The sequence below is a fragment of the Sorex araneus genome, chromosome 5 (genome assembly GCF_027595985.1).
Source record: "Sorex araneus isolate mSorAra2 chromosome 5, mSorAra2.pri, whole genome shotgun sequence".
Taxonomy (NCBI): Eukaryota; Metazoa; Chordata; class Mammalia; order Eulipotyphla; family Soricidae; genus Sorex; species Sorex araneus.
This window is the reverse complement of record NC_073306.1, coordinates 42,106,507-42,131,399: the sequence shown is the minus strand read 5'-3', so window position 1 is coordinate 42,131,399 and position 24,893 is coordinate 42,106,507. Positions and strand designations below refer to the sequence as shown.

General features: G+C 45.7%; 1 protein-coding gene across 1 annotated transcript in view; it reads right to left on the bottom strand.

Annotated features, from left to right (window-relative positions):
• CSMD2 (CUB and Sushi multiple domains 2) overlaps positions 1–24,893 on the bottom strand; it is a 608,999-nt gene that overhangs the window by 523,397 nt on the left and 60,709 nt on the right. Inside the window, exon 2 of the mRNA XM_055138092.1 lies at positions 24,441–24,657. Coding sequence (XP_054994067.1) covers positions 24,441–24,657 — 217 coding nt within the window. The remainder of the gene's footprint in view (positions 1–24,440; positions 24,658–24,893) is intronic.

Genomic DNA, 24,893 nt, shown 5'->3' with positions numbered 1-24,893 from the left:
CTGTTTTTGCAGAGGGAGGGCAGGGTTTGGGCAGTGCTCAGGGCTGACTTCTAGATCTGTACTCATGCCCCAGTCCTAGCAGTTCGGGCGGAGGGGAGGGGACCATCTACGGTTCCAGGGATAGAGTCTAGGTTGGCTGCATGCAAGGCAAGCGCCTTACCTGCTGTACTATCAGTCCAGCCCCCGCAATACTACTTCTTAATATAGACGATTACAGAAGCACATTAGAACAGACATCCCAGCACCCACCTTACTGGCATGTGGCTGGATTTCCAGCCTGTCTTTCTGCTGAGGTTCTCCTGTGATGTAGCTCTGTGGTATGCCTGACTTTTCTCACAAGATGTTTGTCTGTGCTGTGACTGTCCCAACCGTCATCCTCAGCAACTCCCTCTGATGTATTACTGAGAACAAGCTCATCTCTGGCATGATTGGAGCAGCAGCACAGAAGGAGTGACATGTTTCTCTGCCTCTCCCAGTGTTTCCAAGTGGCAAATCCCACAGGATACTCATGATGGATACTCCATGGTGGGGTGGAACCTTAGTTCCCCAGTGCTTCGAGTCTGAAGTCACCTCTTGCACCCTGCATTGGTGTCATTTTGATTTGGGAATAACAGAGTACTCCTCTGTGCACGGGTATTCATTCATTCACTTATCCACCCACTGAACAAACAAGGTGATGCACATTGTACCAAGGATGCCCCTGGGGGCTTTGGAGTGAGGGTGAGAAAGAGGCCCCTAGGCTCATGGTGCCCTTCATGATCCAGCAGAGCTCAGGAAGAGGAACCTCAGTCAGGGTGGGAGAGAAGCATGCACCGGTTCATGGATCTGATCAACAACCCTCCTGTTCTGCAGAAAAGGGAGAAAGAAAATGTCTTTGCCAAGGTCACGGAGCCAGGATTCAAACTCAGGATTGCCTCCTTCCAAACCTCTCCTGCGTCCCCTCCACTCACACTGCTTAGGAAAATCTTTCTCTCCTGGCTCTGGCAATTTTTAAAGGCCATTAAGAGACACTCCCAACAATGTGCTTCAATTATTTCACAAAAGAGACAAAAATAACAGAATACCGCCTGGTCTTGGGGGCGTGATTGCATTGGGAGGAAGGAGGGAACGGGGAACTTTTCTACAGAAGCACATCAGCCAGGAGCACCATTTAGACAAAAGTATAATTTAGACACCTTATTTTCCATTTGACCAGCCAACAAACATGTGTGCAATTCAAACCTTTCTGAACCATTCTGACAGCCGAACATCCCGGCGTCAATACTGTCTGCTTCTTATCGCCATCAGACTTTGCAAACCCCACCCCCCCCTTCATAATTACTCCAGGCAATCAGCACCAACTGATCAATCAAACAAAGAAAATTGCAGGTTTGAAGCTTTAATTAAATCTATCCGGCACTATCTAATTAAAGAAAATCTTTACTCTTCTACATACTCCAAAATAGAAGGAAGCCACTCCTTTGGGATTCTACAAATATATGCCACACGGGGGTCCTCTGCTAGCTTAGCCCAGGGAAGGAGCCCGGCTCTGTTCACCAGCCCTTTTGCCCAAGTTCAGGTACGTTCCCTTATGGGGGGAGAAGGGCTGTGGGCGAGAGGTTTGTGCCTCCAAAACGGTCCCTCTCACTCATCAGTGCCTACAGGATGAATGGCCTTGCCCAGGCAACCCTTTCCCTGTCCCTCACGACACAGCAGTCACTGTGGATGGGGGACACGGACTCTGAGCAATGCTTAGAGCTCATACGGCTCTTGCCAGCTCTCTGCTCATGTGCCAGTCCGAACCTCAGCTCTCTCCTCTGCAGAACGGGAGAGAAAGACACTCATTGCAGGGTTGAGAGAAGCAAACAGTTCGTGTGCCTCAGCAGCCTGCACTGTCCCCCAGAACTGGGAGGTGCCATGCTGGGCACCCACAGGGAGGCAGGGAGGGTCTTGCAGCTAGTGGACATTCCCCGACCTGCCTGGAACTGCAGGGACTTGGCTGCATTCTTTGGCTACCTCCTGCTTCCTACAGCCTCTCGGCTGCTGTCTAATCTTAGGAGTTCTTCAAGGCAGGGATGATTTCCTGCAGGGACTGAAGTCCAGAGGGCTTCTTGGAGCCCTGATCTGTCTCCATCCCCCTCTGCTTCGGGACTTTGCATAAACCCTGGCTGTGGAGCTCTGAAGCAGAGGCTGTATAGGCCTCTCCCCATTGGTCAGTACATCACAGATTTCTGGTCAACTATTTGACAGCCCTTTGGGACACAATCATGCAACAAGGAGCCATGGCCTTAACTTCCTTCCATATGTTGTATGGCTCTGAAGGGTGAAGGAAGCAAAGCAGGGATGAAGAAGGACAGAATGGGGCCCGGGGAGGGGTAAAGAGAGGCCTTGCAGAGCCAGGCAGCTCACCAACAGAAACTTTGAGACAGCAAGCCTTGCTTTGCACAGGACTGGGAAGCCTCCAAAAGCCCAAGGACACCAGAGCCTCAGGAGATCAGAAATTGTGCCTCTGATCTTCTCAGCCTGAACACTGACTCCGCACCACTTCATCCCATTATCCTGGGAGCCTACTGACTGAATCTTCTCAGGGACAGGCCAAAACCTGTGCCTGAGTGTCTATCCCATCCCCTGAGGTTGCTGAGGGGCAGCTCCTCTCCCTGCCTACATGAAACCTGTGGGGCCTGGGCATACACAACCCAACATAGCAGGTGCATAGGGACTGGGGGAAGAGCCCAGCGTACCCCAATTCAGGTGTTTAGTCAACAGGCACTGTCTTTTTGTTCTCTTTTCTGGGGCCATATCCAGTGATACTCAGGGGTTGCTCTTGGATCTGCACTCAGGAATTACTCCTGGAGGTGCACAGAGTTCCATGGGATGGGATGCTCGAGATTGAGCCTGGGCCAGCCACCTGCGAAGCCGATGTCTTACCCACTGTATACTATGGATCCAGCCCCCAACAGCCACCATCTTGAGGCAGCTTTCTCCACCACCCTGCCCAAGGATACCCCTAATGCCACCTCACCACAAGCCTGCCAGAACTTTCTTCAGTACTTCTTGTGTGCCTGCCCTATTCCTGTGTCAGTCCCATGTACAGAAGATTTCTGTCTTTTATTCATCTTTGTTTTCTCTCCCTAGAATGGAGGTCTGTGTCCTGCTCTCACTCCATAAACAGAGATGGGGCAAAGGTCTGTAAAATGACCGAGACAGTGACATGGCAATGGCAGTGTAAGGTCCATGATTGAGGCCAAAGAGAGCAGGCAGAGCATGGGCAGAAGGAAAAGGAGGCAGGCAGTGTGAGTTAAGGTCACCAGGCGTGCCCCACTCCTCCTCTAAACCACTTCAGGGATGCACAGGAGTATCTTGGGGACATGATAGGCAAGTGCTGGGCACAGGCCTATCCCAGAGGTCAGTAAACTGGAGAGAATTTTGTTCTCCTTTTTGTCTAAAGGGAGGGACCCAGAAATGTGAAACACACAACATCCAGAGTGAGAATGCTGACTGTACACCTAAAGAAAAGAGCTGGGTGACATAGGGAGATTACTCGGGGGCTCCAGTTCATATCGAAAGTTGCTGTCTTTGGGCAGAAGTCACGCAGTAGCTGGGGCAGGAGCCGAGAGGGAGTGAGGAGGGAGCCAACAGAGTGGCCTGGCTGGAGGGCCAAGCACCAGGGCCAGGTGTATCATTCGACACCTTCCTGGCATCCCAGGCGACTCAGTGCCCCGTGACTCAGCAGAGTGCACCTCTGTGAGCCTCTGAGCACAGACAGTGGAGCATTCCAAACCGTCACTGCTACTTTTCAAGCGTGACTTGAGGATAAAGACTCTGGCTTTTGGTCCCCATGTTCTATATATTGGTTGGAGCCCCACTGATGTGTTTGGAATGCCTAGAAAAAAACCCATCATAAAGTAGTGAGGATCTACCACTGACCTATTCAGGGACAAGAGCAAAAGACCCAGCCCCTGACTGCAAAGAAAACTCAAGACCACCCCCGCCCCCCCCCCCAATTGGCAAGAAGGCTCAAGTGGCAGGACGCACGCTCGAGTAGCTGAGTACATGCGCGAGTGGCTGGGTACATGCTTGCAAGCCTGAGGGCCTGAGTATAATGCCTGCCACTATGTGACCCCAGAGTATGGCAGGGTCTAAGGCTGGTGGATCCCCAAGCACCGCATTGCTGCTGGACAAAGCATCACCAAACAGTAGCCCCAGGTCGCACCCCAAACTCCACTCAGGAGGTTTCCTATGAAAAAAATAGTGAACAAGGGCTTCAGAGATAGTACAGTAGGCAGGTACCTGCCTTGCATATTCAACTCTGATTTGATCCCTGGCACAGTCTAGGATCCCCCGAGTCCCTCTACCAGTGATCCCTGAGCACCAAGTCCAGGAGTAAATATGAGCATGGCCAGGAATGGCCCAAAAACTGATAGAAAAAAAATGATCCAAGCTGGGGAGAGAATTCAAAGGTCTGAGCATATGCTTCACAGGTGATAACATGGGCTGGCACCTCACAACCTCATGGTACTCCAAGTGCAGCACTGCTGGGAGTGACCCTGAAGAATCAAGCCCAAAAGTAGCCCCTGAATACCACTGATTGTGACCCCCCAAACAAATAAAGGCCCATTCTAATGAGGTTTACAGTCTGAGCTGAAGAGACAGGCAAGACACATGCAAACAAAGTGAAAAAATAGAATATCAAATAAGGATAAGTACCACAGAGAATAATTAAAGAAGTAGAAGATATTGCTGGGGTCCTGGAGAATTAAGAGAGGAAGGTTGGCTAGAGAGATAGTACAGGGATTAGAGCACTTGCCTTGTAAGTGTGTGTGACCAACCCCAGTATAATCCCTGGTAGCTTATATATGATCACTCAGTCACCACCAGGAGTGAAGACAGATGCAGATGTAATCCCTGAGCAATGCTAGATGTACCCAAAGACAAAAAATTAGGGGGATGGGCATGACTTCTCAAGTCCTGAAGGAAGGAACTGATCCTGAATACCCTAGAAGATTCTAGATAGAAAACATTCTACACAGAGTGAACAGTCAGTGCAAAGGCACTGTAGCAGGAGCAGACTTGGCATGCTGGAGGAAGTGTGAGGAAGTCAGCATGTGGAAGCTGGAGTGGACTAAAGGGATAGTAGGAGGAAATGAGTCAGGAGAGAGTGGGGTGGCAGAACCCAAAGGGTCCAGTCATACAGGATCAGTTCTGGTCTTTGTCTTGAAGAGGTGAACATACGGATTTTATTTTGAACCAATCCTGTATGGTACTATCATGGGCAATATACGACACTGCATATTTGTCTGAAGTTATGAAACTTTAATAACATCAAGAGTGAATCTCTGAATAAGGAAATTTGAAAACTCATTGAGGAGGTCTTGGTGGAGCCTAAGATGGAATTCAGACTAAAATGAAAGAATCTGACTGTCTTATACCAGGTGAAGATGACAGGCATGACTAAGGAACTCTGGAGATGAGCTGAGTTTGTACGTCTAAAAGAATTGCAGAGTCAGGGCCCTCAAGTTGAGAACACTGGTTCCTACCAAGGTAGGGCTAACAGTTCTGATCCCATCGCATGTGCTTCTTGAAATCAAACAATGAAACGAATGAATGGCAGATGGTGGGAGGCAGACTGCTTGTTGTGAAGTTTCCAAAAAGCAAGTGGAGGAGGTTAGAATAAACCCAGCCCAGTATGGATGGATGAGAATTGGAGACTTCATATGAACTCCTGTTTAACTTACCATAAACACAGATGGAGACCTACTAAAATACCTGCAGCTATGAGTCTACACACAGGCGACATACATGCGCACATTTCTTCCTGTCACCTGAGAGGGCAAGGGCAAAGAGAAGCAAGGAATCCTCAAGAGCCAGAAGGCCACTGGGCACCAGATCTGATTTCTAATGCCATTTCCAATGTAAGGCTCCAAAAGGCTTAGGTGAAACAATAGTAGCAATGATAGCAACATGAAATATAAAAAGCAATGGTGCTGTCAGAGGTCAAAAGAGTCGATGAAAAGTGTTTCCAATGACCTGCATGGGAAGAACACAAGCAGAAAAGGAAAGGAATGAATTATAACCCAAAATATAAAATATATCACTGTATCACTGTCATTGTCATTGATTTGCTCAAGCGGGCATCAGTAACGTCTAGCACAGCGGGTAGAGCATTTGCTTTGCCCGCTTTGCCAACCTCAGTTTGATTCCTCTGCCCCTCTTGGAGAGCCCGGCAACTACCAAGAGTATCTTGCCCGCACAGCAGAGCCTGGCAAGCTACCCATGGCATATTCAATATGCCAAAAACAGTAACAATAAGCTTCACAGTGAAGACGTTACTATAAAATATATAATAATGAATAAACATATAACATATTTATGTTATATTGTGTTTATATAACATATAGCCATATGTTATATATTTATATATTATATTATGTATAATATATTTAAATATGTATGTATTATATATTAAATGCATAATATATGCATATATTATATACAATAATATATTAAATGTATATAAATAAATATAAAATATAACCCAAAATATAGAATATAAAAATCACCATCTAAGACTCTACACCAAGACCAAAAACTATTAATAAGTGGAGCTCAGATGTCTCCTGTATGATTCCAAATAATACATGTGGATGCTCTGCCTTGAGATGAAACAAATCTCTTCTCCCTTTGTGGGCAGGGGGGTGAGCACAAGAGATTCCTTCAAAGAAGGCAGCACGGAGCAGGAGGAACTGGGCAGACAGTAGAGCGGCCTCCTAGGCACTGTCCCAACCAGGTCACCAAAATCCACATCAGCTTAGCCTGTTGGAAAGTCATGTTGATCATCTCTATCCTTGCCATGATCCCAGAAAAATGTGACATTTCTCAAAACCACAGTACCCAAATAGGTGACATTTGCAACAGAAGGTCATGCATGCCACAAGATACCTGACTCGCACTCTTCAAAACTGTTTGTCTTCAAAAACAAGGAAAGTCTGAAGCACTTTGACGACAGAAAGGAGCCTAGGGAGACAAGAAGACTCTACCTAAGGCGGGGCTCAGCAGAGGACCTCCACACAGGCAAACAAACGATGGGCCCTAATAATAGACTGATCCTGGCTCACAACTCATTGCTCCACACCAATGCAAACGAGTAATCATAGGGAAGGCTGGGCTAAGAACTAATCTTCACAACTTTAGTTCTAAATTAATTTCTATTGACTTTAGAGTTCATTCTTGAAAGAGGGAGAAACTAAAAGCCCTTCAGCTCTGGGTTTACAAACAGACTGAAAGTGACGAGCTCTAGCTAGGAAGAGCAGGTCAGAGACTTTGGTCATTGAGGCCTGACAGTGGATGCTTGGTTCAGCTTAGTGGCTGCGGGCCTGCAGGGGAAGTGGCAGCCACCAGGGAAAGAGGAGCACAGTGAGACCTGTAGACTAGTGGGCCCTGGGTGCTTCCCACGTGCCAGCATCTTCTACATCCTTTCTGCCTTGTGGACAGGTGACCTTTTTACTTGGAGGGGGGTGCACACTCAGCAGTGCTCAGGAGATATTCCTGGCTGTATGCTCAGGAGTCACCGCTAGCAGTGTGTATGAAAAACAGGTGCCTTAGCTCCTGTACTATCTCTCTGGTCCAAGGGAGTTGAACCCAGGCAGGCTGGCTCTAAAAGGCTCTCTCCCATCCTGCACTTTGTGTGTTATGCTCCACTAGACCTGCAGGGGATGGCCTTGGTGATAAAGAGAGCATCAAGAACCACTTTTTTTTTTCTTTTTGGGTCATACCCAGCGATGCACAGGGGTTGCTCCTGGCTCCTGCACTCAGGAATCACTCCTGGTGGTGCTCAGGGGACCATATAGGATGCTGGGAATCAAACCCAGGTCGATCGTATGCAAGGCAAATGCCCTACCCTCTGTACTATCACTCCAACTGTACTAACTACCCTTTGGTGCCAAGAAGAATCCACCAAAGCCAGCAGCACATTAGCACAAACATATTTTTAAGAATAACAAGGGTTAGGAGGACTGGTCAATGGAGGGACCAGTATAACAATAATAGTTGTAAATGATCACGCTGGACAAGGACTGAGTGTTAAAAGTAGGCGAAGGGATAATACACAACAACCTTTCAATATCTGTATTGCAAACCATAATGCCCGAAAGATAAGAGATAGAGAGAGAGAGAAAGGAGAGAGAGAGAGAGAGAGAGAGAGAGAGAGAGAGAGAGAGAGAGAGGAGATAAGTGCCTGCCACAGAGGCAGACTGGGGTGGGGGGGGTGATGGGAGGAAAATTAGGGGCACTGATGCTGGGAAATGTGCACTGGTGGAGGGATGGGTGTTGGAACACTAAATGACTGAAACCTAATCATGAACAGTCTTGTAAGGGTCTATCTCACAGTGATTCAATTAAAAGAAAAAAGAGTATTACACACACATGAGAACTGGATCGTCTCCCAGCACCACAAATCAAATTAATCAATCAATATACTGCCCCTTTTATGGCAATGGCCTCACTTTCAAGGCTCTCAGGCCAGATGATCCTGAAGGCTCATGTCTCCCAGAGAAAACCAGGCCACGTGTCCACTCAGGAGAGCTCATGGGCTCTGCTAGCTAGAATCTTCACCTACTTCTAGCTCGTATAAATTCCTAAGTATCAAGCCTTGGAGCGCACGACTGCCTAGGAGACACCGGCGACAGTAGTAGATACCCTGTACACTCTCAAGAGACTGCTTACTTCACGGGATCATCCAGGGGCCCGTGATTCTCAGATTTCTCTGCGGAAAGTGAGTGAAAGATCACAGGCGCTTCTCTGGACCAGGCCTGCCACTTCTGCTCGGGGCACCCTAGAAACAAGGCGCTCCTGTTGGTGCCGGCGCTCCTTCCCGCAAACAACCCTTCCCAATGAAGCAGACAGGAATCGTGGAGATCAGCAGCAAACCCAAGGAGGGAAGAAATAAGCCCGTCAGAATCAGCCTTCAGTGAGGGACTGTTCAGCGATACAACCCCAATACGGGAAGAACTTGGGAGTTGCCCTAGACGTAGGTCCTCGACTTACAAGTCAGGAAAGTGCATTGTCCTTGAGAAGGGACAGGACTACTGACTATCACCAGCAAAGCGGTGTCCGAACTGGGACAAATTCCAGGGCTCCCTGCCGCAGTCCTGGCTCTGGGCCCCCATCTAGGGCAACTCACCCCTACCATAGCTTGGCTCTTTGTTCACTTAAAAACTTCACTGTATCGACCTGCAGACCAATGGAACAGAGTTGAATATCCTGTCACAGACCCCCAAATATATGGCCACTTAATCCTTGACAAAGGAGCAAGAAATGTGAAGTGGAACAAGGAAAGCCTCTTCAACAAGTGGTGCTGGGAAAACTGGATAGCTACCTGCAAAAAAAAATGAACTCTGACCTCTGTCTAATGCCAGGCACAAAAGTCAGATCAAAGTGGATTAAAGACTTCAATATCAGACATGAATCTATAAGGTACATAGAGGAAAATATAGGCAGAATTCTCCATGACATTGAAGCTAAAAGCATCTTTAAGGATGTAACAGCACTGAACACACAAGTGGAAGCAAACATCAACAAATGGGACTACATCAAACTAAGAAGATTCTGCACTTCAAAAAAAAAAAAACAGTGACCAAAATACAGAAAGAGCCCACAGAATGGGAAAGAATATTTGCCCAATAACCACCTGATAAGGGATTAATACCCAGGATATACAAGACACTAGTAGAATTGTACAAGAAAAAAACCTCCAACCTCATCAAAAAATGGGGAGAAGAATGAATAGAAGTTTCCTCAAAAAGTAAATACAAACATCCAAAAGGCACATGAAAAAATGCTCCACAACGCTAGTCATCAGGGAGATGAAAATCAAAGTAACAATGAGATATCATCTCACACCACAGAGACTGGCACGCATTCAAAAGAACAAAAGCAACCAGTGCTGGTGTGGATGTGGGGAAAAAGGGATGCTCTTTCACTGTTGGTGGGAATGCTGACTGGTCCAGCCTTTCTGGAAAACAATATGGACATTCCTTCAAAAACTAGAAATTGAGCTTCCATATGACCCCACAATACCACTTCTGCGAATATATATCGAGGATGCAAAAAAAGCACAGTAGAAATGACATCTGTACCTACATGTTCATTGTAGCACTGTTCACAATAGTCAAAATCTGGAAACAACCCAAGTACCCTAGAACAGATGACTGGTTAAAGAAACTTTGGTACATCTACACAGTGGAATACTACTCAGCTGTTAGGAGAGATGAAGTCATGAAATTTGCTTATAAGTGGATAGACATGGAGAGTATCATGCTAAGTGAAATGAGTCAGAAAGAGAGGGACAGACATAGAAGGACCGCACTCATTTGTGGAGTATAGAATAACGTAACATGAGTCTGACACCCAAGGACAGTAGATAGAAGGGCCAGGAGGATTGCTCCATAGCTGGAAGCTTGCTTCATGAGAAGAGGGGAGAAGGCAGATGGAATAGAGAAGGGATCACTAAGTAGATGATGGTTGGAGTAATCAGTTGGGATGGGAGATGTGTGTGGGAAGTGGACCAAAGATAATGGACCAAACATGATGACCTCTCAGTGTCTGTTGCAAGCCATAATGCCCAAAAGTAGAGAGAGAGTATGGGGAATATTGTTTGCCATGGAGGCAGAGGGAGGGTTGGAAAGGGGGTGTATACCAGGGATATTGGTGGTGGGAAATGTGCACTTGTGGAAGGATGGGTGCTTGATCATTGTGTGATTGTAACCCAAATATAAAAGCTTGTAGCTATCTCACAGTGACTCAATAAAAATTTTTAAAATAAATAAATAAATAAAATTAAAAAGATAAAATTATTTGATAATGAAAAAAAACTTCACTGCATCACTGTATCACTGTTATCCCATTGTTCATTGACTTGCCCAAGCGGGCACCAGTAATGTCTCCATTTATCCCAGCCCTGAGATTTTAGCAGCCTCTCCTTACTCATCTTTCCCAACAATTGGAGGCTCTTTCAGGGTCAGGAGAATTAGATTTGTTATTGTTACTGTATTTGGCATATTGAATATGCCACGGGAAGCTTGCCAGACTCTTCTGTGCGGGCAGGATACTCTCAGCAGCTTGCCGGGCTCTCTGAGAGGGACAGAGAATGTATATCAGAGAATAAAAGCAAGTATGTTAAAACCAAACACATATGTGCTGCTTTAGGCACATCAGTGGGCCAGACTATAAGAGGTCACTCGGCCACTTAAACACTTAAAAAAAAAAAGAAATACAAAGGTTATAGAGATAGTACAGTGGGTAAGGTGCTTACCTTGCAGGCAGCTGACTTCAACTGGTCCCCAGCACCGCATATGTACATACGGTCTCCCAAACACCACTAGGAGTGATCCCTAACTGCAGATCTAGGAGTAAGCTATGAGCACAGCTAGATATGATTCTCACTCTACGCCCCCTCCCCGCCAAAACAACACCACAAAACTCCCAAACTTTAATTAGACTGGCTTAATGTTCTGAGTTCTGGCTGTGTAAACAGAAGACCTGGTTCCACTCCTGACACTGCCTGGCCCCCAAACCCCAAACACTACCAGAAGCATCCCCTGAGCACTAAACCAAGAGTCGTCACTGAGCACTGATGGGCTAGAACCAAAAGCAAACAAAAAAGCAGATAATTATTTTTCTTTCCTATTTACTTTAATGCTAAGCTGCTCAGTATTTGGCAGTGTTGATCTGGGTGTCTATTTCCACTCACAAGGAGTCTGAGTAAAGGTTAGAATGACATGCCCAAACCTACATGTACCCTGAAACCTGCTTCCCAGGTAACAGGGGTCCTGCTATAGCAATTTATATGGCTCCAAAAGCTCAAAGACTAGGAGTTGAAGATAAAAACGAAGACTCTCTTATTATCTTCGTCACGGCCCCATGGGCCACCACTGGCAAGATGGTAATCTGGGGTGACAACTCCACTGTGGGGCAATGTTGCAGCTTTGATCACCACCTGGTGACCCTGTGGTGTCATCCTCATGGAGAGTGATGCAGACAGTGTGACCTTTTAGCTTGAAAAACATGGCACCATGGGGTCTTCTGTTCTGGCTGCTATGAAACAGAAGACTTGGCGAACAAGCCGGTGAGGTTTTGCCACAAATACTTTGACCTTGAACCACACTATCCTACTGTGAATGGAGAGATTGCTCAGGCCTCCGACACTGCTGTCCACCTGGCTTTGTATCTCACCTGCTGCCAACCCTTCCTCATACCCAGTGTGCCCAAGCCCCGCTTTTGGCACTGGGGGACAGAGCACATGACTGCCCCATGGGTCAGTTTGCCAAGCCCCTGGCCAGGAAGATCCAGTTTTCCTCATCCCCCCTTCCCCAGTCTCTGTGGACCCGCCAAGGCTGTGCAGGCCAGTGTGACCTGGTTGTCCATCTGAACAGAGACCCAGGGCAGGCCTCTATCAGGAAAGTGGAAGCAATCATTTCCTCCTCACTTTGGGTACATTGTGACTCTTCTGTGAAGTCTCAGTCACAAGCAGCTGATACATTTTCATTCCAACCCTGACCACCTCTCTGTCTTAAGTCACCATAACTCATATTTAAGGGGAGTCACAGAACATCTCCCCAAAGAGTTGTGCAGTGTGTCTTGTCTCCAGGGGGCTCCCTCAAGGGATGGCCTTGGGGACTTAGCAAACACCCCCCTACCCGCACTCCTACCCTGCTGCCAAAGCATACCGGGGGGAAATGGGGACCAGGCCAATGCGATCACCTGCAAAGGCAGGTAGGTGGCTGCCTCGGCCCAGGCAGCCCTACCTAGCAACACTCCTTGGTGCCAGCCCTGCCCACTTCCCTGACCCTTCATGACTCAGACATAACTTTCCTGACTCAGTATGAAGCGCCCATCAATAGTCTGTCTCTGAATGGCAAATTTTTCCAGCATTTAGGGTGGATCAAACATATTTACTTTTCAGATGTTAGGGGTTTGATAAAATCCATAATGCCTTTGGCCTCAAGCCCTCTTCCTATTAATTATTAAACCCTTGTGTGTTTCGAGGGTAATTGAATCCATGTTTCTAATTAGTTTACACTTAATTCATCAGAACAATTTCTAAAGGGCTGATGAATGTCCCAATAAGCCTCATGGGCAGTTTAATGAATCTTTATTTAAGAATAAATTGGACAGACACCAAACTGGGAAGAGTGGTTACCTCTGGGGAGCAGGGCTGGGACCAGGGCGCGGGTTTAATATACTGTGGCCACACTTGACTTTTTAAAAATAACTTTGAAAAAAAACCTGCTTTGTAAAGAAAATGGAATGGACTTTTTATTAAGGAAGTGTAATGCGCGTAAATGTTTCTCAAGAGGGAGAAGGCATCATGACGGGGGAAGGCGACGCTCTGGCCCTCACAGGTCCAGGCCGGTTCTGTCATCAGCCACTTGACCTCCTTAACTCAGGGAAGGAAATCATGGCCCCCTCCCCAGGCTAGGACCAGAGATTTTGTTGTTGCTTATTTATTTATTAAAGAGTCATTATTTATAAAGTTACTGATGGTTGTGTTTTAAGCATATAATAATTCAATACCAATCCCTCCATCAGTGTTCCCAGATTCCCTTCCCACCCCAACCCCTGCCCGACCCCCACCTGTCAACTTGAAAGGCACATTACAAAGCTTCTGTCATTACCCCTTAAATCTCATGTTTTCAATTCTGTTGAATTTGTGTTTGGGGTTTATAGCTATACCCCTTGCTCATATCACTGGTATAATTGAGCCCTGGTGGCTGTTAACCTGCTACTTCTTGTTCTCTTCTTCCCCCCTTGATTTCTTTCCTTCTATGTCTCCTTGCTAAACACTGGGGTCAAGGATGATCTAAACATCTCCTTTTGCTACAATACATTTCCTCATCCAGTTATCTCACTACAGATAAGTGAGATCATCCTCTTTTTGTCTTCTTCTGTCTTACTTTACTCAATATGATATTTTCCAATTCTAACTATGTTGCATCAAATTACGTGATTCCATTGTTATTGCAGTTGCATAGTATTCCACTATATACATATATATCACATCTTCATAATCCACTCATCTGTCATTGGACACCTGGCTGATACCATATCTTAGCTATTTTACTGAGTGTAGCAGTGAATAATGGTGTGCATATATAGGACCAGATTTTATAGAAATGTAGCACATGCTATAGGCAACATATTTAATGCCTATAGGGAGCCTTGCCTGGGTCTTCTCTATCCTTCAGATATATGACAAGCTTGCCAACACATCATATGGGGACCCCTACAATTGGTCTCTTCATGCTTCCAACACTCCCACATACTCCCCCACAAAGCACCTCTGCCATTCTGTGCCTGGTCTGTCCTTCCACAGCCTGACCAAGTGCACATTACTCTTCTGTTTGCTTCAAACATGCTCCCCACCCTGACTCCATGCGCTCTTGGGGAGCCTTTCATTCAGAGAGCATCCATCATTCACTGCACACAGGTCTACTATGCCCCTACTCTGTCACAGCCATGGAGAGCTGGTGGATAATAAAACAGAAAGAACGTCTTCACAGTGAGGTGGGGGGCTTGTGGGGGACACAAACACACATCAAATCATGGCACACATGTGCAACACCAAAGAGAATGCACACAGGCTGATCCAAGAGGTATCAAGGGAGGGTGAGATGGGCAGAAAAGTCATAGGTTATCTCTGAGGAGTCCGTGCTTAGGAAGTGGCAGAGTAGAAAAAACTGAATGCATGAGTGATCACTGAGCTTTGGGGTAGAGAAGGCAAGTACCCAGGCCCATGAAGGAGCCTCTACAGAGATCTCCCCAAGGTGAGGTCAGGTCCCCCATCACAACGGGTGGCATCCTGGACTACCTCAGCCTATTTATGTATCTGTCTCACTAAAGAGACTGCAAGGACCTCGTGCACTGTGATTTCCCCAACACTCGGCATTCCGAGTGGGCATCCGATTAATGTTGAACAAATGAATGAATGGATGAATGAGTGAATGAGAGGCTTGTCTGCCACAAGGACTGACTGCCAATAGGTGTACAATGTCTTCATTTTTTCATCTTTCCAGCAACTCTCTCTGTTTCAATTCTAAACTAAGAGGCACCCTCCTGCCCCAGACCTTATAGCTACCTCATGCCCTCAAGAGCACGCTCGGTAAGGGCAAGCCCTCAGCTTTTGCAAGGCATGTTTTTTCTTTCTCTTTTTGTTGGGGGAAGGGGGGTCACACCCAGCCCAGCGATGTGCAGAGGTTACTCCTGGCTCATGCACTCAGGAATCACTCCTGGCTCTGCTTCGGTGACCTTATGGGATGCTGGGAATCGAACCCGGGTGGGCCGCGTGCAAGGGAAACGCCCTACCCACTATACTATCGCTCCAGCCCCGTGGCATGCTTTTTCAACGAATCCTCAGCAGGGTTTTTCAGAGCCTCTGCACTGATACATATGCAAAAGAAGACAGTAAATCTGGCAAATTTGTGATATTTTTACAACTTCCAAACAGGTGTCTAACGCCAGTTGAGTGAAATCTGCAACCAGCTCCAAATGACTGAAACTGCATTACACCTTAGGCTGATGACAGAATGTGGATTGCCAGTAATTGAGGGAACGAGTTGTAGTGTTTACCATAACTTGAGCCCAAGTGTCTAAATGAAGGGATGCTTAGCTGTGCTTAACTGGTGCAGTCATCACCAGCGCCCCCAGAAACCCTTCTCCATACAGTGAGGCAGTTTATTAGCAGCCTCTCCATAGATTGTGTTTGTTCGCATTCCATTAGAAAACTTCATTCCACATTAAACGGCGCTGCAATAGGATGCTTGCCAGCATGGGAAGGCCATCTAATTGTGCAAAAGCAGAGATGTGGAGATTGTTTCAGTAATTCATTCGGACAGGGCTGACACTGCAGTATCTGGGAGGCTCTTTGTTCTTTGGCTGCTAATTTCTAAACTCCTATAGGCTCCCCGGCCTTCAGGACCAGCTCCTACTCCTGTTTCCCAGCCTGATCCATTATGAGAAGAATCTGATCAGCTTCTATTGTAAATTTAATTTCAAGCAGCCAGACGCTGCCTTCTGGCACCCTGGGGTGTGTCTGCTTGTGAATAGCGCCAGATGAAATGTAAGATGCTTTTGAGAAGATGGCTATGAGCTCCTGGTGGAGAAAAGGAGTCTTTGGAAGATGGATGGCATCTGCATTTAGAACAAGCTGGGTGCTGGGAGCTGGGAGCTTGGTGCCTAGCAGCGCCTCTGCGTTCACCATACCAGGGGTGGCAATGGGACCAAGTATCACTGAGATGTCCTCAATTTTTCGGAAGAGGAAACTGAGGCTCAGGTGAGTGGTCTCACTTGTTCTAGTTACTACAGAAATAGGATTAGAACCCAGGTAGGTGAGGTACTCAAGGTCTTATCTCCACCCTCACTCTACCTTATGTTTCCCCAATCCTCGCATTCCAGGCATTTGTTGTGGGGGTGGCTCTCTGTGTGGTCAGTGTTTAGTGGCCTCCCGAGACTCAGCCCATGGATGTCCTGGTCTGTGTCTACTAGTGAGAAACAAGCATACTTCCAGGCCCTAACAATGAATGTCTCTGGAGGTCCAAATCATGTCATTTTGATCTCCACCCACCACTCCATCACATGATGTATTGATTGGGCTTCTTTTTGTCTTTTTTTTTTTTAGCAGTGAAATAAATAGATTTTATTTGGAGGTTTTTTAAGGTGTGGAGGGAGGAGAGAGAGAGAGAGAGAGAGAGAGAGAGAGAGAGAGAGAGAGAGAGAGAGAGAGAGAGAGAGAGAGAGAGAGAGAGAGAGAGAACACAGGCTTCTCCAAGGACAGAGAGAGCCCCTACACACATCCTAGCATTAGACACGAAAGCATGAAAGTACACATTTCAAGAGGGGAGATGTGGGCAAGACATGTGCTCATGAGCCGCATGTGCTTGGCCGTGGGCACAAGCAGCACCTGGGCTTGGGCAGCACATGTGCGCCCTTCCTTTGTTCAAGGTGTCTTTTATAGGCTCTTCCCGGGTTATCTTGATCCAGAAGTTCTGGAGTTTTTTTGTGTTTTTATTTCATTATAGTTTCTATTTTTCCCAATAGTATTCTTTTTATTTACATCTTAATCTGATTCAAAGCAGTTTACATACATTATCTCATTTGATTATCAACAACCAACCTATGATGTATACATTGAGAAGCCCATTTTTAGATGAAAAGACTGGGAAGAGGAGTAAATTCAACTCACCGAGGTCAATTAGACAGGGAGGAGCTAGGACTCAAATCCCGTGACAAGCCCTTGCAAGGGATAATTTTCAACTGCATCACTCTGCCACAGCAAAATATAGGAGGTTTGACTCCTAGTTCAAGGAGCTTAAGATCTTTGAAGAGAATGTGTGACTCGCAGTACAAGTTGTGAGAACATCGCTAGAGAAAGGAGCATTTCAGGGTGGTGGTGAGGTGCCTCTTTAGTCGTTTGTTGGGGTGAATGCACAAGTAAAGTGAAAAAAAAGTGTTAGGGAAGAGAAAAGTTAAGCATCAAAAATGTACTGAGTTAGGTCTGAGGATTTATTAGAGGGGCTAGAGTGAAAGCCTTGTGTTCACCTGGCTCAGGTTCAATTACTAGGACCACACAGATTCTTGAGCATCGCTGGGGGTGCCCTCCTGGTTCCTGGTACTGCAGGATCTGAACAGTATACCACATTCTGGCTGAATATCATTGAAAGTAGCCCCAGACTGGCCCCTGAGCACCACTTTGGTGACACCCCCCCCAGAATCAATAAAACAAATAAATAAATACATAGAAATAGAATTGCAAACTTAGAACTGTCCTGTTTGAAACAGTAAAAACACAAAACCCTGAGGAATTTAAGCAGGGTGTACTTTGCACAGGCTTCCTGGTTCTTCTGCCCCACTGCCAGCAATTAACCCATGGACCCAGTAATGCCATCTTCTAGGAATGACTCCCTGGAAGCCAAATATCTCTTCAAAGACACACTCCAGAGAGGCACTAACACTGTCAAAATGGCCTGGGTGCTTTGCTCCTATTAATTACAGGGCAGGAAGGATGCAAACCAAGCGTGCAGGTTCTCAGGGAGCCATAGCAGAAGATACCATAAAGCAACACATAGGGTGGGTGAGGATCACCTCCAGTGCACATGCAGATCAGATCATCCTACATGCATGGTCACAGCATTAGTAAGTATATGAACTGGTGGGGTGTCAGTCTACCAGTCAGTCTATCTGCTGGGCCATACAGCTTGACAGGTGAGAGGAAATGACCCCCCTGTTCTTGGTGAAAGAACTATTATAAACACAAGTACATACTCAGGAACACATGTCTAATTGTTCACTGATGACTGGTATCCCTCACAGGCTGATCATCTTCCAAGCTACACACTAGTCATTTTCCACCTTCCCTTTTTTTATCCCCACCTGTAGTCCCTACAAGTCTACCTTCATTCTCAGGGTACTCTCCTGTAGTATGGGATAACTCATGCCTGACCTCTTCCTTGCAGTAGTCTGGGATGCCTTTGTCTCTTGTTTGGCCTGGTCCTCATTGCACAACACAGTCAGATTATACCAAAATCTTCTGATTAAGGGCATCTACTTTCTAATAAATGCCTCCTGCAACCATCAGACTTTATGGTAAAATATTGAACACATCAAGGTCAGGATCAGGCAATGATGTCCACTCTCACCTCTTGTGAGTTACTGTCTTTTTTCTTGTTAAATATATATATATATATTAAATTTTATAGAATCACTGAGACAGTTACAAGCTTTCATGTTTAGGTTACAATCACACAATGATCAAACACCCATCCTTCCACCAGTGCACATTCCCCACCGCAAATATACCCCACCTTTCCCACCCTCCCCCTGCTTCCATGGCAGACAATATTCCCCATACTCTCTCTCTAATTTTGGGCATTATGGCTTGCAACACAGACACTGAGAGGTCATCATGTTTGGTCCATTATCTACTTTTGGCATGCATCTGCCATCTCAACTGGTTCCTCCAGCCATCATTTTCTTAGTGATCCCTTCTCTATTGCATTTGCCTTCTCCCCTCTGCTCATGAAGCAGGCTATGTGAGTTACTGTCTTGGGCCACAAACTGTCCTGGGCCAGAAAGAGTACAGTCAGATGGTTATCTGGCGCTTAGACAACCCAGGTTCGAGCCCCAGGAGTGATCTCTGAGTGCAAAGCCAGGAATAAGCCTTGAGCACAGCTGGGTGTGGCCCAACCCCCATGCCCGAAAAACAAACAAACAAGCAAAAACAAAAACAAAAAAAACAACTATCCTTAAGGCTCTATCCAGGATTATGCAAAAAGAAAAAAGAAATTAAATGCATCTAAGCTGGAAAGAAAGAACCAAAATTACTTTATGCACAAATCTTTTTAAAAAAAATCTAGTAAAACTATTAAGAAAAAATTCAGCAAGGTCATAGAACACAAAACCAGTATATAAAAATTGATTCTATATCTGTACATTAGTAATGAATAATCTAAAAATAATATCCAAGAAATTGCCATTTCCAGATGGAGAGGCGAGGCAGCACACTGAGCTCCCCCCCACCCTGCTTCCACCCAACCCCCCTAAATTGTCATGGAAATCAGCTCAGGTCTGTAAGAAGAGGAGATCTATATGTCAGTTTGGGAGACTGGAAAAGGGGGGCAGTGCATGCTCAAGCATCGAAGAATCTCTATGAAACAGAGTCCCAGCATGACCCAGCCAGGAAGAAGACTCATTCCAGGCCAGTATCTCCCTGAGTGGGGGACACTGCGTCCTGGGGATATGGGCATTAAACAATATAGGGGGCAGTAGTACCCTGAGAGAAACCACACCTACCAGAACCATGAGTGGACCGTAATCCCCTGTTAAGGAACCCAAACCTCTGGAGAATGGTTTAAAAATAAAAATCCAACTAGATGTTGTACAAGAGCCATACCTACAGTAACAGCATAGGAATATTACAAACAGAAGTGGCAGAAATGGATCCAATAAGGGCAAACTAAGAGGAGAAAAATGGTATTAAAAGAGTATTTCAGGCAAAAATCCATTTGGGGATAAAAACAACTTTTCTATTATTTTGGTTTGGTTTGGTTTGGTTTTGAGGGCCACACCTGGTGGTGCTCAAGGCTTATTCCTGGCTCTGCACTCAGGAATCACTCCCAGTAGGCGTAGGGGACCCAATGTGGTGCTGGGGATCAAATCCAGGTCAGCCACATGCAAGACAAGTGGCCCACCAGCTGTACTATCACTCTAGTTTCCCACAACTGTCTATTGAAGAAATAAAATTCACTCTAGAGACCTAATATTTTAAAATATATACTGAAGAGGTTAGCATCCCAGATGGTCCCCTGTTTACCAACAGGAGTAAATCCTGAGTGTGCTGCCAGGAGTAACCCCGAAGCATCACCAGGTATGGCTCCCCAAACAAAAACAATACATAATTAGAACCTTGACATAAATGGATAAATTGAAAAGAACAATAGTGAAAATATGAAAATAATACATTGCCTGTCCTTGATATATATTAGTTAGAAAATAAGATTGAAAATAAATTTAAGAATGTTAACCTTTTCTACCTTCAACCACAGAATATATTTCTTTTCAGAGACTCATAAAACATTTGCCAAAATTGATCTTGTATTTCTGTACTTATACTTCTGTACTGCTGCTTTTGTACTTTTACTGGTCTTGTACTGAAGGAAAATAGTAAAACAAAGTAGAAATCATAACCTGATTCTATTGCAATACAACTTGGAAATAATTTTAAGTACACAAAAATCTTATTGGAAAATCTGAGGGACAAAAACCCTAGAGTCAGGGAAGGAACAAAACTACAATTAGAGACTCTGAAATAATGACTATCCATCAAAATTTATGGAATATGGTCAAAGTTATTCTTAGGGGAGATGCCTGTTAGTGTGTTTATTACCAAACAAGAAATAATGAAACTAATTCAATTTGCAAAATCAGGAGAAAAGCTGTATCAGCCTAAGGTAAGGAGAAGAAAAGGATGAATAAAGTTAAAAGCTGAAATCAATAGGTTGGATAATAGGGAAAGAATAAAATAGATAGCCCCAGAGTTGAAACTTTAAAATGACTAAACTTAAGCGGGGACAAAAAATGAACTGAGTCTTTTTTAGGGCAAAACTAATTGAGTAAGAATCAACAGAGAAGCGGCAGGCATTCTGGTGAGCAACGTGGCCCGGAAAATGCTCCGGACCCGAATTGGGGCCAGCAACACCGGGGAGCTGGAAGGAGGAGGTGCCACCAGCACACCTTCTCCAGATGGAGCCCTGGTGACACTGAACAGCAACTAACACGGCTCCAGGATTCGGGACTGGGACACATCCGAGCCGCGGGGGGGCACTGGAGTGGGGCGGCGCCAGCCCAAAACTCCAAGTGGTCCCGGCCGCCGAAAGTCACGCCCTCGACCCACCCTCGGTGCCATCTTCCACAATCAACAGAGAAGCGGCAGGCATTCTGGTGAGCAACGCGGCCCGGAAAATGCTCCGGACCCAAATTGGGGCCAGCAACACGGGGGAGCCGGAAGGAGGAGGTCCCGCCAGCACACCTTCTCCAGATGGAGCCCTGGCGACACTGAACAGCAACTAACATGGCTCCAGGATTTGGGACTGGGACACATCCGAGCCGCGCGTCCTTTTTTAAAACCTGAAAACATACAATCTTTTAATGGAAAACTAATTATCAAATGCTTCCTTATTAGGGTTATCTTGTTTGGGGGTATAACTCCCACAACAATAGTGAGTTTTGTGTTGAAATATTGAACGTAATCAAGGTGAAGAGAAAATGAAGTTAAATTCATCAGTTATAGAGTTGGGGTGGGGGGCGGGGGGTATACCGGGGATTTTGGTGGTGCATTATGGGCACTGGTGAAGGGATGGTGTTTGAATACGGTATAACTGAGACATAAACCTGAGAACTCTGTAACTTTCCACATGGTGATAAAATTAAAAAATATAAAAAAAATAAAAAAAAAACAAAACAAAACCTAATTGAGTAAAAAGAAGTAAAACACAAACATGCAGGAGCAGATGTAAGAAAGAAGAAATTTTAAACCAGGGAGATAGAACTGCTGCATGGGGAAATCACTGACAATTCTAGGCGGACACCTGGACATCTCCATAAACTGCATGATTTACTAGGTAAACATTCATATAGAAATGAGTTTGTGAATATGAAAAAAGCTGGGTAGACCAAGAAGAAAACAAGAATATGGAAAAATCCACCAAGACCCAAGGATCTCCCCCAAACACACTTGCCATCTCTCCTTCAACTCCCCCAAAGCACCACTTTGATACCTCCAGGAGCTCATATTCTGGTGCTATCTGAATCACCCTCTAGAGTCAATTCTCCTCATGTCCCCAAAGTGGTGAGCCCCATAAAGTCCAGAGGCCTCTTTCCAGCCCTTCCCCTGGCTGAGTCTGCATGCCTTTGGCATCTTCTGAAATAAATGGAAAGGCCAAAGAGATAGTGCAGTGGGTAGGGTGTTTGCCTTGCACGAGGCTAATGTGGGTTTGATCCTAGGTATCCCATATGATTCCCCGAGCAACACAATGAGTGATTCTTATTGTGCAGAGATAGTAGTAAACCCTGAGCATTGTTGGTTGTGACCCAAAAAGCCAAAATAAAAAAGAAAAGAAAAAGTGAAATAAATGAAAATGAGCAGATCAGGAAGATGGCAGAGATAAGGACCTCAAGGTGGGATGAACTAGCAAACAAACAGAAGCCCATCCACCAGTCTGTCGAAGCAGTCTGTGTCATGGCCAACTCTCAAGATCAGAGAAACCTTCAAAGTCACAGAAGTTTCACTCTGGAGGCTCTTTCTCCACTTCCCTCATAAAACTAGAAAACCCATCTGTCAGAAGACAGGAAGATCACACAGGGGTAGACCCTATTCAAGAGCAAGGAAATTGGAAGGAGTCTAGAAGACAAAACCAGGAAGTTAGCCTCCGACTGTCCACACCCCACCAAAGCTGCACTGATCTGACCTGGCTTCCATCTCTCAGCCTTCATTCATCATTGACCAATAGTCTACACACTTGGCATCCTTTGAACTCTAGCGAAGGCTCTCAGGCTTTATCCAAGCTTGTGGGTTTCAGCACTATCCAGTCCCAATCTCCCAGGTTTGCAACTTCAGCCTGATGTCTCTTAATTATATGCTTATGTATGTATTTTTGGGCACCGCCCAGAGGTGCTCTGCCTGAAGGACAAGAAGGTAGCCAGAAGTGGGTGCTAAATGCAGTCTGTGGCCCTGCTCTAGGAGCTTGCAAGCCAATGGCTCAGAGGAATCTTAAATAAAGCCTTGCCATTAAGCAATTGCTCAGAAACCACTCCAGAGAGCACTGCTGATAAGCACCTAGGGATCCTGGGGTTAGAAGGCAGCAATTAGCCCTTAGACTTCCTGGAGAGGAGCCAGCAAGCCTTTCCATGGCACACAGCACACGGCCCTTTCTTCAGAGGGAGACATTTCTGTCCCTCCCTTCCTTTTGGAGGTGAACTCTCTCCCTTGGGAGATAGTTTAGGTTACAGGAAAACATATATTCCTCCTCCCTGAATTTATCTTATATCAACTGGGATAGAGTTTCATGAATTGAAATGTCCCCATCTAGATTCACAGTCAAGGGCACATAAACATAGGACAAATGCCAACAAAATTCAATAGCCCCCTCTAAGTACATTTCAAGATAACCCCCCATGTTGAAACCTCAATATCAATCTTGTACATACTAGGTTTCTTCTTGTACACACTTCCTATCATAAAGTTTGAAAATCTTCAAATTAATATGGTAAGATATTAATGAAAATAACAAGTAATTTATAATTAATAACAAATAATAATTTTATTACTTGTTATTTTCATTAATGCCATAGCTCATTAATTTATAAATTATCACAACTTAGAGTAGATGAGCATACATACATGAAGGTGGTCACTCGCTCTCAAAGTCTTGTTATTACCCAAGAGTTTCCAATTGTGATCAGTCTCAATAACTGAAACTTCATACACCAAGATTATGGCTAATGGGAAGATGACTGTGGTGATGGTTTTCAAGAACAGCATACAAGATAAAGTTATTTTAGTCTTCAACTCATACCTGTTGGTCCAAGGGAAGAAATATCTACCTCTGTGTACACCAGGAATATACATTGATAGAATCACATACACACAGGTATGCAAAGGAAAGACCTCAATTTCTCTCCACCCTTTTATGTTTCCTATCTAGTCTTCCAGAGTGCCTATACAACCATCCTCTCTACTGGGTATTTCTGAGTAGGAGAAAGCATTTGGAAAGACTAAAGTAACAAGAGGAGTTGAAGGCAGAGCTCACAAAAACCAGTGTTTGCTGTGGGTGACCTTGAACTTGCACCTGAGTCAACCTTGCCCCACCCCTCAGCGTCCAGATGCTTGCCCTGAAGGGCAGACAGGTGCAGGGTACCTGGTTCGCAGGTTCTCTGGTTGAGGTGGGCCGTCAAACACAGATAGGACATCGAAGTCCTCCTCCAGGGCAAAGGACTGGAACACGAGCTGGATCCTGTGCTGGGCCTCTGCAGTGATGGTCCACGTGCAATTGGCATAATTGGGGTAGCCATATGGAAACCCGGGGCTCTCCACCGTTCCATTGGGACCTTGCAGTTGGAACGTGCAGTTCTGGCCTGGGAGAGAGAAAGGGAACAGTTCAGTGCAGCCACAGAACACCTAGAAACGTCCAGAGAGACAGGAGCAATGTGCTGGAGAACCACTGACCCACTTTTCCAAGTGCTTCCTGCAGGTCAGCCTGATGCGCCAACAGAGGGAGGCAAAGAGGGTGAAGACCCAGTAGGGGAACTTGCTGGGACGTGCTTACTACATATCAATGTGTAGCTAATAGTCCAGTCTCAGAAACATGCCG